The sequence below is a fragment of the Chelonia mydas genome, chromosome 12, assembly GCF_015237465.2.
Source record: "Chelonia mydas isolate rCheMyd1 chromosome 12, rCheMyd1.pri.v2, whole genome shotgun sequence".
In the NCBI taxonomy this organism is placed as follows: domain Eukaryota; kingdom Metazoa; phylum Chordata; order Testudines; family Cheloniidae; genus Chelonia; species Chelonia mydas.
In genome coordinates this window covers 962,589-975,411 of record NC_051252.2, presented here as the reverse complement: position 1 = coordinate 975,411, position 12,823 = coordinate 962,589, and the positions used below count along the sequence as shown (strand labels likewise).

Below are 12,823 nucleotides of genomic sequence, written 5' to 3'. Positions count from 1 at the left end.
CCGGGGTGGCGTATTCACACCCCGAGCGACATCAGCGACGCCCAGGACGAGGCGGCGCAGACAAGGCAATGGCAGCATGCCTCCAAGCTGACAGTGTCCCTGCAGCTCCGACTGGACACGGACTCTTCACTACCCGCCCCACATCTCTGCCCAGTGCTGTGGCTGTTAAACAGCTGCCCAGTGCCCTGCTCACCCCTGCAGACCCGAGCCGAGCCCTGTCCCTGCGGGGCTGCAGTGCCCGGCGCTGGCAGGAGCAACGCCGCCACCGCGCTGCTGGGTGGCTCCCCAGAAGCGGCTGCATCGCGGCGCTGGGCCCTGCCCAGGCAGCAGCCCGCCCCACCCGCAGGGGGCTGGGAGAGGGGCGCGAGGGCTGCGCGGGAGGATCCGAGCCCTGGCGGGGCCCGTGTGCCGGGGAGCTCCGCAGGCGGGCTCCCCGCTCGGCCCCAGTGCAACGGGAGGGGGGGAAAGCAGGGCGCTCCCCACACGGACCTGGCCGGGGGGGGGGGGGCCGTGGCGCATGCGCTCTCCCGGAGGCTGCGGGGGCTTGTTACCTGCGAGTCCCGGAACTCCACCACCACATTCTCGCTGCTCCAGCGTGCCGCCATCTTTGGCCGCCCCGCGCGACGCCGCTGAGGCGGGCGGTATTGGAGACGCGACTGCGCACGCCCCCGGCCTGAAGCGCAAGGGCTGCTGGGAGATGTAGTCCCGGTGTCCCAAGGCAGGGCTCAGAGAAGCGTTCGCGCAGCCGCGCTCCTCCCCACCAGCCTGTGCGGTCAAGGCGCCTGGCCGCTCGTAGCAGGGAGCGCTCCGGCCGTGAGCGTCATGGGATCCCATGACTCCTGGAGCTGGGGCTTTAAGAAAAAAACACCCACTATTGGGAGACTCACACTCAGAGCACAAGTTGTCACCCCTCTCTAGCTCTCTCTGCGTGTAATCATCTTCCCCAGGGCCCTGTACTGCATTGCTGAGCTCATGGAAGGAGCAGCGAGGCAGTTTTCTTTAGTTACCTAAATATTTTCCTCTTTAGGTATTTTTTTGCCATTGGTTAAGAGGCTATTGGTTGGTAGGTTAGGCCCTGAATTTAGGTACTGTAAAAATTATTAAAATAAAAAATGTTGACAAAAGCTGGTATTTACAAAATTGCTTTAATGGGATTAAAAATAAAAATAGTTTTGTGTTTGGGTTTCAACGTTACCTTACAATGGTCCCAAACCTGCTAACACTTGGATGCATGCTTTATTTTGCTTAAATTAGTAGTCCCACTAAAATTAATAAAACTGCTCACAGCCCTGATCTTGTAAAAATGTCTATGTGCATGTGCTTAACTTTACTACCATGAGTAGGTCCATTGAGGTTAATGGGATTACTCATACAGTAGAACCTCAGAGTTACAAACACCAGAGTTATGAACTGAGCAGTCAACTACACACCTCATTTGGAACCGGAAGTACACAATCAGGCAGCAGCACAGAAAACTACAGAAAAGCAAATACAGTACAGTACCGTGTTAAACTTAAGTTAAAAAATGTTTTAAAAAGGGAAGGAAACTGATTCTGTGCTTGTTTCATTTAAATTTATATGGCTAAAAGCAGCATTTTCTTCTGCAAATAAAATTTCAAAGCTGTTTCAATGTTCAGTTGTAAACTGTTGAAAGGTTTCAGAGTAACAGCCGTGTTAGTCTGTATTCGCAAAAAGAAAAGGAGGACTTGTGGCACCTTAGAGACTAACCAGTTTATTTGAGCATAAGCTTTCGTGAGCTACAAGTCACTTCATCGGATGCATACTGTGGAAAGTATAGAAGATCTTTTTATACACACAAAGCATGAAAAAATGGGTGTTTACCACTACAAAAGGTTTTCTCTCCCCCCACCCCACTCTCCTGCTGGTAATAGCTTATCTAAAGTGATCACTCTCCTTACAATGTGTATGATAATCAAGTTGAAACTGTTGAAAGAACAACCATGACGTTTTGTTCAGAGTTACGAACAGCTTCCATTCCCAAGGTATTCGTAACTCTGATATTTTACTGTAATAGTAAAGTTAAGCATGTGTTTAAATATTTGCAGGACTGGGGCCAACGTTTGCAACTGCAATGCTGAAGATTTATTCTATATGAGAACCTGAAAGTGAAACTAACTAGGAAATAACGTTAAATAAAATTGAGTAGTCTCTTTTCATAGTGGAAGCCAAGTAAAATGCAAAAACTAACCAAAAAATAAAAATAATGAAAAGTAAATAAGGTTGTAACAATTATTTGGTGTTAATATTCTAAAATGGTCCTACTAGTGCTAATTTGGGATTTTTTCAATCTAGCCCTGTTGCACATAAGGAATCTGAGAAAGGTAAAATTATTTCACTCAATCATACCATATCAAATCACCAAGTCACTGCTTTTTTTTTTCCTGGTTGTGTGTCACAATCTGAGGCCCCAAATTCTGCAATGAGATGTATATAGAGTAGACCTCTATATCCACATGGCACCCTACTGACAATTGCACAATCAGGGACAAAGGGAGGACATGACAAAAATCTACAAATACTTGAATGGTGTAAGTGACAGGAAGGGAGAGGAATTATTTCAAGTATTACAAAGAACATAAGACCTAAGAGTAATAATGGGATGAATTCAAATAGAAACTTTCTGGCTGACTATCAAGAAAAACTTCCTTACAATAAAATCTATTAGAATCTCCAGCAGAGTGGAGGAAGTGCACAAGGACAGGACATTTTTACAATGGTCTGGATGCAATATTATTTTAATTAAGACCTGACACAGTGTGCTTTGTGTGTGCATGACACAAAATACAGACAAACAGCAAATACAGACAAATACAGCAAACAGGAAAACATCAAAAAAGAGCTCTCCAACCTGGAGACTCTCATAAATAACCAACCTTCCATACAAACCGACTTTGCTAAAATAAGACAGGAGATCTACATTACACACTTCACCTCTCTACAAAGGAAAAAAGGACTGTAAGCTGTTTAAAATCCTACCTGCCACATGGGGCCACAACAGTGGCACCCCAAACTCACCCAGCAATATCGTCAATCTATCCAGATACACACTCAGCCCAGCAGAAGAGTGTGTCCTATCTTGGGGACTCTCTTTTTGCCCCACCACCCCCACAAACATGATACAGTTTTGCAGTGATTTGGAAGCCTACTTTCGCCATCTCTGACTCAAAGAATACTTTCAAGATAACACTGAACAGCGCACTGATACACAGATACCCTCCCACCAACAGCACAAGAAGAAGAACTCCACATGGACTCCTCCTGAGGGTCGAACTGACAGTCTGGACCTATACATACAATGCTTCCGCTGACGTGCACAGGCAGAAATTGTGGAAAAACAACACGCTTGCCTCATAACCTAAGTCATGCAGAACGCAATGCCATCCACAGCCTCAGAAACAACCCTGACATTATAATCAAAGAGGCTGATAAAGGAGGTGCTGTTGTCATTATGAACAGGTCTGACTACCAAAAGGAGGCTGCCAGACAACTCTCCAATACCAAAGTCTACAGGCCACTTTCCTCAGATCCCAATGAGGAATACACAAGAAACTGCACCATCTACTCAGGACACTCCCTACACTAACACAGGAACAAATCAACATACCCTTAGAGCCCCAACTGGGGTTATTCTATCTACTACCCAAGATCCACAAACCCGGAAATCCTGGACGCCCCATCATCTCAGGCATTGGCACGCTCACTGAAGGATTGTCCAGATATGTGGACTCTCTACTCAGACCCTACACCACCAGCACTCCCAGCTATCTCCGTGACACCACTGATTTCCTGAGAAAACTACAATGCATTGGTGATCTTCCAGAAAACACTATCCTAGCCACCATGGATGTAGAGGCTCTCTACACAAACATCCCACACACAGATGGAATACAAGCTGTCAGGAACAGTATCCCTGATGATGCCACAGCACAACTGGTTGCTGAGCTCTGTGACTTTATCCTCACGCACAATTATTTCAAATTTGGTGACAATATATACCTCCAGACCAGTGGCACCACTATGGTCACCCGCATGGCCCCACAATATGCCAACATTTTTATGGCTGACCTGGAACAATGCTTCCTCAGCTCTTGTCCACTCACGCCCCTTCTCTACCTACGCTACACTGATGACATCTTCATCATCTGGACCCATGGGAAGGAAACCCTGGAAGAATTCCACCACGATTTCAACAGTTTCCACCCCACCATCAACCTCAGCCTAGACCAATTTACATGGGAGGTCCACTTCCTAGACACCACGGTGCAAATAAGTGATAGTCACATTAACACCACCCTATACCAAAAGCCCACCGACCGCTATGCCTACCTTCATACCTCCAGCTTCCATCCCAGACACACCACATGATCCATTGTCTACAGCCAAGCGCTGAGGTACAACCGCATTTGCTCCAACCCCTCAGACAGAGACCAACATCTACAAGATCTTCACCAAGCATTCTCAAAACTACGATACCCGCACGAGGAAATAAGGAAACAGATCAACAGAGCCAGACATGTACCCAGAAGCCTCCTGCTTCAAGACAAGCCCAAGAAAGAAACCAACAGAACTCCACTGGCCATCACATACAGTCCTCAGCTAAAACCTCCCGAACCCATCATCAGTGATCTACAACCCATCCTGGACAACAATGCCTCACTTTCACAGGCCTTAGGAGGCAGTCCAGTCCTCGCCCACAGACAACCCGCCAACCTGAAGCATATTCTCACCAGCAATGACACACCGCACCATAGTAACTCTAACTCAGGAACCAATCCATGCAACAAACCTCGATGCCAACTCTGCCCACATATCTACACCAGCGACACCATCACAGGACCTAACCAGATCAGCCACACCATCACCGGTTCATTCACCTGCACGTCCACCAATGTAATCTTCACCATCATGTGCCAGCAATGCCCCTCTGCTATGCACATTGGCCAAACTGGACAGTCCCTACATAAAAGGATAAATGGACACAAATCAGATATTAGGAATTGCAATATACAAAAACCTGTAGGAGAACACTTCAACCTGCCTGGACACACACTAGCAGATTTAAAGGCAGCCATCCTGCAGCAAAAAACCTTCAGGACCAGACTTCAAAGAGAATCTGCTGAGCTTCAGTTCATTTGCAAATTTGTCACCATCAGCTCGGGATTAAACAAAGACTGTGACTGGCTCGCCAACTACAAAAGCAGTTTCTCCTCCCTTGGTGTTCACAGCTCAACTGCTAGAAGAGGGCATCAGCCTCCCTGATTGAACTAACCTCGTTATCCCTCGCCTGATTCTTGCTTGCATATTTATACCTGCCTCTGGAAATTTCCACTACATGCATCTGAAGAAGTGGGTATTCACCCATAAAAGCTTATGCTCCAATACGTCTGTTAGTCTATAAGGTGCCTCAGGACTCTTTGCCGCAAAATACAGACAGTCTCTGCTCCAAAAATCTGCAAAGTTATGCATGTGTATTTGCATAAATGTAATCACACCAGCAGTTCCACTGAAGTCAACGAACCAGGTCACTCACATGAGTAAAGCCACTCATTTGTCTGTGCTTCAGCTTCCCAACTTTAAAATGGAGATATTAATCTTTCCTTTGTCTGTCTTGCCTGTTTGAATGCTGTAAGCATTTTGGGACAGGAACTGCCTCGTATTATGTGTCTGTACCATGCCTAGCACAATGGATCCCTATCTCTGCCATGGGCTCTAGGCAATACTGTGAAATTAATAATAAACTGAAATCTATGGTGCAACCTTAACTGTGGACCCCGGACTGTTCCGCCATGAGAGCACACTGCCAGAGCTTCACACATCATTATAACCGGCAGCAGAGGCTTGCGGCTGCCCCAGCGCCCAGCCCCGTCCCTCCCCAGCGCCCAGCCCTGCGCACCCCCAGCACCCAGCCCCGCGCACCCCCAGCGCCCAGCCCCGCGCACCCCCAGCGCCCAGCCCTGTCCGCCCATCCCCAGCGCCCAGCCCCGTCCATCACCAGCACCCAGCCCCGTCCTTCCCCAGCGTTCATCCCCGCCCGCCCCCAGCACCCATCCCCGTCTGCTCATCCCCAGCGCCCAGCCCTGCGCACCCCCAGCACCCAGCCCCGTCCCTCCCCAGCGCCCATCCCCGTGCACCTCCAGCGCCCAGCCCTGTCCGCCCATCCCCAGCGCCCAGCCCCGACCATCCCCAGCGCCCAGCCCCGCGCACCCCCAGCACCCAGCCCCGTCCCTCCCCAGCGCCCAGCCCTGCGCATCCCCAGCGCCCATCCCGGTGCACCCCCAGCGCCCAGCCCTGTCCGCCCATCCCCAGCGCCCGGCCCCATCCATCCCCAGCGCCCAGCCCTGTCCACCCATCCCCAGCGCCCAGCCCCGTCCGCCCAGCATCCAGCGCCCAGCCCGGACTGCCCCCAGTGCCCAGCCCCGTGCACCCCCAGCGCCCATCCCCAGGCCCAGCCCTGTCCGCCCATCCCCAGAGACCAGCCCTGTCCGCCCAGCACCCAGCGCCCAGCCCCGCGCACCCCCAGAGCCCAGCCCCGCACACTCCCAGCGCCCAGCCCTGTCCGCCCATCCCCAGCGCCCGGCCCCGTCCATCCCCCGTGCCCAGCCCCGTCCGCCCCCAGCTCCCAGCCCCCTCCGCCCATCCCCAGCGCCAGGCCCCGTCCATCCCCAGCGCCCGGCCCCGTCCGCTCCCAATGCCCGGCCCTGTCCGCCCATCCCCAGCGCCCAGCCCCGCGCACCCCCAGCGCCCAGCCCCGTCCGCCCAGCACCCAGCGCCCAGCCCCGTCCGCCCAGCACCCAGCGTGCAGCCCCGTCCACCCAGCCTCGACCACCCCCAGCCCCGCGCACCCCCAGCGCCCAGCCCCGTCCGCCCAGCACCCAGCGCCCAGCCCCATCCATCCCCAGCGCCCAGCCCTGTCCGCCCAGCACCCAGCGCCCAGCCCCGCGCACCCCCAGCCCCCGCCCCGAGTCTGTGCGCCGCTTTGATGGTGACTCGAAGCGTGCGCCCGAGGCGGGCTTTCGGGCAGGGTCTGGAAGCAGGGGCAGGTCCCCGCTGCAGGGGAAGGTGGGGCCGCGCCCCCCCGAGAGCGCATCTCTAACCCCACCTCGCTCCCCGGTCCGCCCCCGCGCCGAAGGCGCCGAGCCGGCGATGGGGGCTGGCAGTGAAGGGGTTAATGCGGGCTGCGGGGGCGGAGGGAGGCGGGCGCATGCGTCCTGGCAGCCTCTATTGTCTCGCTGCCCCAGCCGCGAGGCGCCGCTGGAGAGAGCGGCCCGGGGCGGAGGCGAGCGAGCGGGCGGCCGGGCTGGGCGGCGGGAGGCCCCGCTCCATGGGCAAGGCCCCCTGCGGGCCTGAGCGGGCCGGAGGCTGAGCCAGCCTCGCTGCGGGAGCGCGCGCAGATCGTCCCGGCGGCGCCTAGCCGCCAGGCGGGCGGGCGGGCCTTGCCTGTTGTCTCCCCTTCCTCCCGCCGCGGCCTCTCGGCACTTGGCGGGGACATGCCGCAGGCGCGGATGAATTTTAATTCCTAGTTTGCCGTCGCCGCCTCCTCCCTTTTCCTCAGCCTCCCCTCCCCCGCCGAGGGGTGTCCGCAGGGGCTCGGGGCCGAGCGCCCTCCTTCGGGCGGCGCGGAGCGGCAGCAGGCCGGGCCCGCCCATGGGCGGCAAGCAGAGCACCGCGGCCCGCTCGCGGGGGCCCTTCCCGGGGGTCTCCACCGACGACAGCGCCGTGCCCCCGCCCGGGGGGCCGCCCCACTTCGGGCACTACCGGGCCGGCGGCGGCGCCATGGGGCTGCGCAGCCGCTCCGTCAGCTCGGTGGCGGGCATGGGCATGGACCCGAGCGCGGCCGGCGGGGTCCCCTTCGGCCTGTACGCCGCGGCGGCCCGGGCGGCGGGCGACCCCGAGCGGGCCCCGGGCGGCGGCGCGGGCGCAGACTCCGCCTACGCCCCTGGTGACGGTTACCAGGAGACCGGAGGCGGTCGCCATGGAGACGGGATGCTGTACCTGGGCCCGCGAGCCTCGCTCGCCGACGCGCTGCCCCTGCACATCGCGCCCCGCTGGTTCAGCGCGCACAGCGGTGAGTCCCGGGGCCGCGGGGCGCGGCCGGGCTGGGTTCGGGGATCGCGCTTCGCAGGGGGCAGGCCGCCGGTCTCCTGCCTCGGCGCGGGAAGCCGGAAGGGGGCTTGGGCAGTTGACTTTCGGGCTTGTGTTAGGAAACGCGGGATCCGCTGGAGCTCACTGGGGCCCGAGGGGCACACGGGCCTGAGCTGGAAAGGAGCAGGTTGCAGCCATGTTCTTTAATTCGGAGAGATTGGGCCCTAGGGGCTCTCCCCAAAGTGGATGATCTGGTTGCCTAGGTTATAGAACTGCACGTGGGCCACACCTGACTCAAGGCAATGCCTGCCCTTTACCTTCCTAGAGTGCCTGGTGTAAGAGCTGAGGCTGCCATTAACTCCTGTGGTCTGTCTCATGGCAGGAGAAAGGGCGAGGCTTCCTAGAGAGAGGATATTGATCTGCCTTCTAGAAGTGTCAAGTGTGGGTCTAGCAACTTTGACGAAAGTGGGCTGAGGCAGGTGTAAAGTCACTACAGTTTAAGCCATTGGCTTGGAAGGACTGAGCTGGGTTTTGGTATCGTATGTGAAAGGGGGTTGATGACAGTCCTTATTGTCCAGATGTCCTCAGACAAGAGGAAGGAGAAGAGAGGATCAGGGGAACCTTGGAAAACGAGAAGTAGGAATTTCTCATTTCCTCTGAGAAGAGGCCAAAGGGGGTTTTCCTATCCAACCATCTGGTATGGTTATGATGCCCTGGAGCAACTGGAATGAGAGAGGCAATGGCTTGTCTGGCTTACTTGACTAGTCTGGGGAGCCAGTTTGGCACCACTACAGGAAATTTGCTAGGCTGAGGGAAGGGAGGAAGCTCCCTCCCCCATTCCTGACCTCCACTCTTGAACCATTCCATTGACTGGGCTGGATGGAAAGAACCTGGCTCTTCCAGTGGGATTGTTACTGGCCTGGGACAGGGGAAGAGGTGGGAGCCCTCCCTGCTATGAAGTCAGTTCAGGGATGTTGTCTTGTTTCCTGGAACAATCTGGGACTTCTCTCCCCCTCCGCCCCCTTCCTGAATATTGTAAATGTTCTTGTTATGTGACATGGTTCTGGGAATCTCAGTACATCTTGGGGGAAATGCCTCATTTCAAGAGGGGCTTGAGACTAGGGAGCAAAACCTAGTAGAGGGGAATTGAGTACAAAGCAAGACTCACAGGACTTGCTTCCCACTCCTCCCAGTCCATAGGGGTTGCTGCAGCCACTCAGATGGATGCTGTCTGGTGTCCTGAGTTAAATCCTAGATTGCTGAGTGCCACAAGCACAGTTACTGCTGTTTACTGCCTGCCTGATTATCTGGGTTAAGTCTAGTGGCTGGAGCACAGGATTGGGAGTTAAGACTCCTGGGGTCTATTCCTAGCTGTCTTGATGTATGACCTTGTGCAAGACACGTCATCTGTGTCTACCTCAGTTTCCATCTCTGTTTTTAAAAAGAAGATACTTCTATAAGGCATTTTGTGAAAAGGCCTGAAAGCTGCTATAGAAATGCAAAGTATCATTCTTGCAGTAGAATCTCACTGATTTGCACCTCCCAGCAAAGGTTTTGTTAGATGGCACTGTAGGCCTTTTATTCCTAAGGCTTCATTATGCAGAATATACAGAGAATGCTATCAAGAATACTGTAGTATGTGATGGCACTAGTTCAATTAGAGCTAAGCTACCATTCTCAGCCTCTCTCTGCGAGGCAGAATCTGAATTTTTGAAATGTTTTCTCGCTTACTAGCTAATTTGCAAAATGGATTTAAAAAAACCTCCTGGGTCTCCCTGTCGTTAGTGTGAATTAGTGAAGGTTTGTGCTTTTACTCCGACCTTAATCCATCCCGTGCTTTGCTGCACACGGGCTACCCACATTTGCCATCCTTGCCTGTCAACTGCCCTTCTCTCCAAAACTTCCCATTTCATGTTGAGGTGCTTGATGTCATTCAGAACTGTTAGTTTCCATGTTATTTGCTGTCTTCCTCTCCTTCTTACGTTTTCTGGCTTCCATTCAAGGGCGGTATTTGGTAAGCATTCTTTTTCCATTCTCAGCACATGTCCCAGCCACTGATGTCTTCTTTTGTATATTATTTGTGAGAGGGTAGTTTTTCTGATTTCTTCATTCGTCTTCCTATCTCTATTATTCCCAATGTTCTTCTCGGACATATGTGATGAAATGCATCCAGCTTTTGTGTATCTTTCTTGGTAAGTTGCCATGTCTCACTGCTATATGTTGTGATGGCGATAACAATTGCTTTGTACACATTCAATTTTGTCTTGAGGGAGATGTTTTTGAGTTGCCAGATGTTTTTGAGTCTTTCAAATGCAGCATTTGCCTTCCCGATTCTTCTTCTTCATCTTTTTCCTCAGAACTAGTACCACCTTGGCTGATGGTACTTCCAAGATACATAAAATTGTCCACCTTCTCCAGTTTCACCTTCAGTTTTGATTTCTGTCCCCATTAACATGACTTTACATTTCTTTGCAATGTATCTCAAACCTATCTTCTCCATTACTACTTTTACTTGGTATGTGCATTTTTGTAGTCCCTTGGCATCTTTACTGATAAGAGAGACGTTGTCAGCAAAGTCTAGATCAAATAGCCTTGAATTGTTCAATTTTAGGCCACGTGTATCACTGTCGCATTGTTTTTACTATTATGCTTTTACTACTGCCCTCTAAAAATTGCATATGAAATGCTTTGCTGTCTGTGTGAAACTGTAGGTATTTGGTCTCTCTGGTGTCTGCTTCAGGGTCCTGTAGGATGTTGTGGGTTTACTCTAAGACATTGATTCCCAAATATTAACAACCTGTGGATCCCTTTCACTAAAATGTCAAGTCTCGTGATCCCCCTCCTAAAAATGAATATTTCCAGGGATTTTTCTTCTTCGCCTGAGTATAAATTTATAAAAGCAGTGATCTTGGAAATATAAAATTTGTTTTTATGACATGCTTATTACACTCTATTATTAATTATCATTAATGTAATAAAAATACTGCATGAAAAGTGCAACACTCTTCCAAGATCTCACTTTCGTAGCTTGTATCACTTTGAATAAGCCTGTTATAAGACAAGGCTCCTATGTTTCATCAAGGAGCATCAATTCCTCCTACACAAGCATTCAGGTCTTGAGCAGTCCAGGCAAACAACACATGTTACAACAAGGCTTAAACTTGTTCTTTATAATAATTTTAAAAACAATACTAGCTGCCTATTTCATTTTAAAAACAGCAAAAAATATCCACCTCCCTTTCCATTTCTTATAAGGAATCTTGAAGTTTAAATCTCCTCAGTGTGATAAATATGCTTGCTTTGATCTGCTTAGCTCTTGGAAGTCCAGGGGCTCTGGGCTGCTGGTCCTGTGCTGCCCGGGGTTCCTAGGGACAGCTCTGTCCACCATTAGGGAATTTTTTCTGAGAACCCCCTGTAACATTTTGCAAACCCTCAGGGGTTCACGAACCCATTAGGGAACCACTGCTCTAAGAATCGGGGGGTAGCCGTGTTAGTCTGTATCCACAAAAACAACAAGGAGTCCGGTGAAAATTACAGATGCAGACAAATATACTGGCACATGAAGAGAAGGGTGTCCCTTCTCTTCATGTGCCAGTATATTTATGTCTACATCTGTAATTTTCACTTCATGCATCTGAAGAAGTGGGATTTTTACCCACGAAAGCTTATGCTCAAATAAATTTTTTAGTCTTTAAGGTGCCACCGGACTCCTTGTTGTTTTTACTGTTCTAAGAAGTACATTACACTGTTTGGTCTAAGCCAATAACCCTCAATGTGGTGGGTGCCCCCTTTGCCACTGAGAAGAGGAGAAAACTGGAGCACAAAAAAACCTAATAATGGAAACTTGTCTGATTTTTGTTTTGGTATTCACCTCCCATATCTTCTGTGGGGAATTTTGTAAGGGGCAGGTTGAGGGAGGGGGAGCAAGCTATGTGGCTACTGTAGCCTTTTGTTGTCCATGGTTAGAATAGAGTGCGGGAGGGAAATTCAATACACCACAATAGATTGTCCTCTGCAATCCCTCTTCCTCTGTGGTCTGGCTGCTGCCTGGAACAAAACCACTCCCCTGTTAGCCACAGTGAAAATGCTGAAACAACAAAGCTTTGGTAAATGGAGAGAAGCCTTGATATTGGCTTGGGTGCCTTTACCATTCATTTGTCAGGGGGACTTGAGAATGAGAACAGGGGGAGTTGCTGATACATCGAACCACATTCAGAATCCATGCGTTTCAGTCCTAAATGCACTTGGTCCTTTGTTAGAAAAGATTTTAATCTGCTTCTACAAGGAGGAACCTTCAGAGGATGTTCCCTCCTTGCAGAACACAACTTATTGTCTGAGGATCTTATTTATATTACAGCAGTGTCAAGAAGCCTCAAATGAGATCAGAGCCTCCTTGTTGTGCTAGGCACTCTGCATGCTCCTCAGAAGAGACAGGCTATTTTTACTGAACAGCTGCCTCTGTTGTCACTGTACCCGAGAAATAGCAGTACACCGGGACAATACTACCTCTTAACAGCCTCTAGAGCAGGGGTGGGCAAACTTTTTGGCCCATGAGCCACATCAGGGTTACAAAACTATATGGAGGGACGGGTAGGGAAGGTTGTGCCTCTCCAAACAGCCTGGCCACCACCCCCATCTGCCCCCTCCCACTTCCCGCCTCCTGACTGCCCCCCTCAGAATTCCCAACCCATCCAACCCCCCAGCTCCTTGTCCTCTGACT

At 51.7% G+C, this 12,823-nt stretch overlaps 2 protein-coding genes across 14 annotated transcripts in view; one reads left to right on the top strand and one right to left on the bottom strand.

The window, feature by feature from the left end:
- The window catches only part of WDR59 (WD repeat domain 59), an 88,563-nt gene extending 81,402 nt beyond the window's left edge, over window positions 1-7,161 (bottom strand). For 2 of the 13 annotated variants that reach the window (XR_006285085.1, XR_005222304.2), the window contains exon 1: window positions 552-813. Coding sequence is in view for 7 of the 13 variants with exons in the window: in XM_007064534.4 (XP_007064596.2) it covers window positions 552-605 (54 nt within the window). In the remaining 6 variants the exon portion in view is untranslated. Of the gene's footprint in view, window positions 1-551; window positions 852-7,120 lie in introns of those variants that run through there. The other 11 variants (XR_006285084.1, XM_037878193.2, XM_007064534.4 and 8 more) reach the window with 10 other exon arrangements.
- An 85-nt stretch (window positions 7,162-7,246) lies between these two features.
- The window catches only part of ZNRF1 (zinc and ring finger 1), a 94,520-nt gene continuing 88,943 nt past the window's right edge, over window positions 7,247-12,823 (top strand). Inside the window, exon 1 of the mRNA XM_037878188.2 lies at window positions 7,247-8,086. Coding sequence (XP_037734116.1) covers window positions 7,666-8,086 — 421 coding nt within the window. The 5' untranslated portion in view covers window positions 7,247-7,665. The remainder of the gene's footprint in view (window positions 8,087-12,823) is intronic.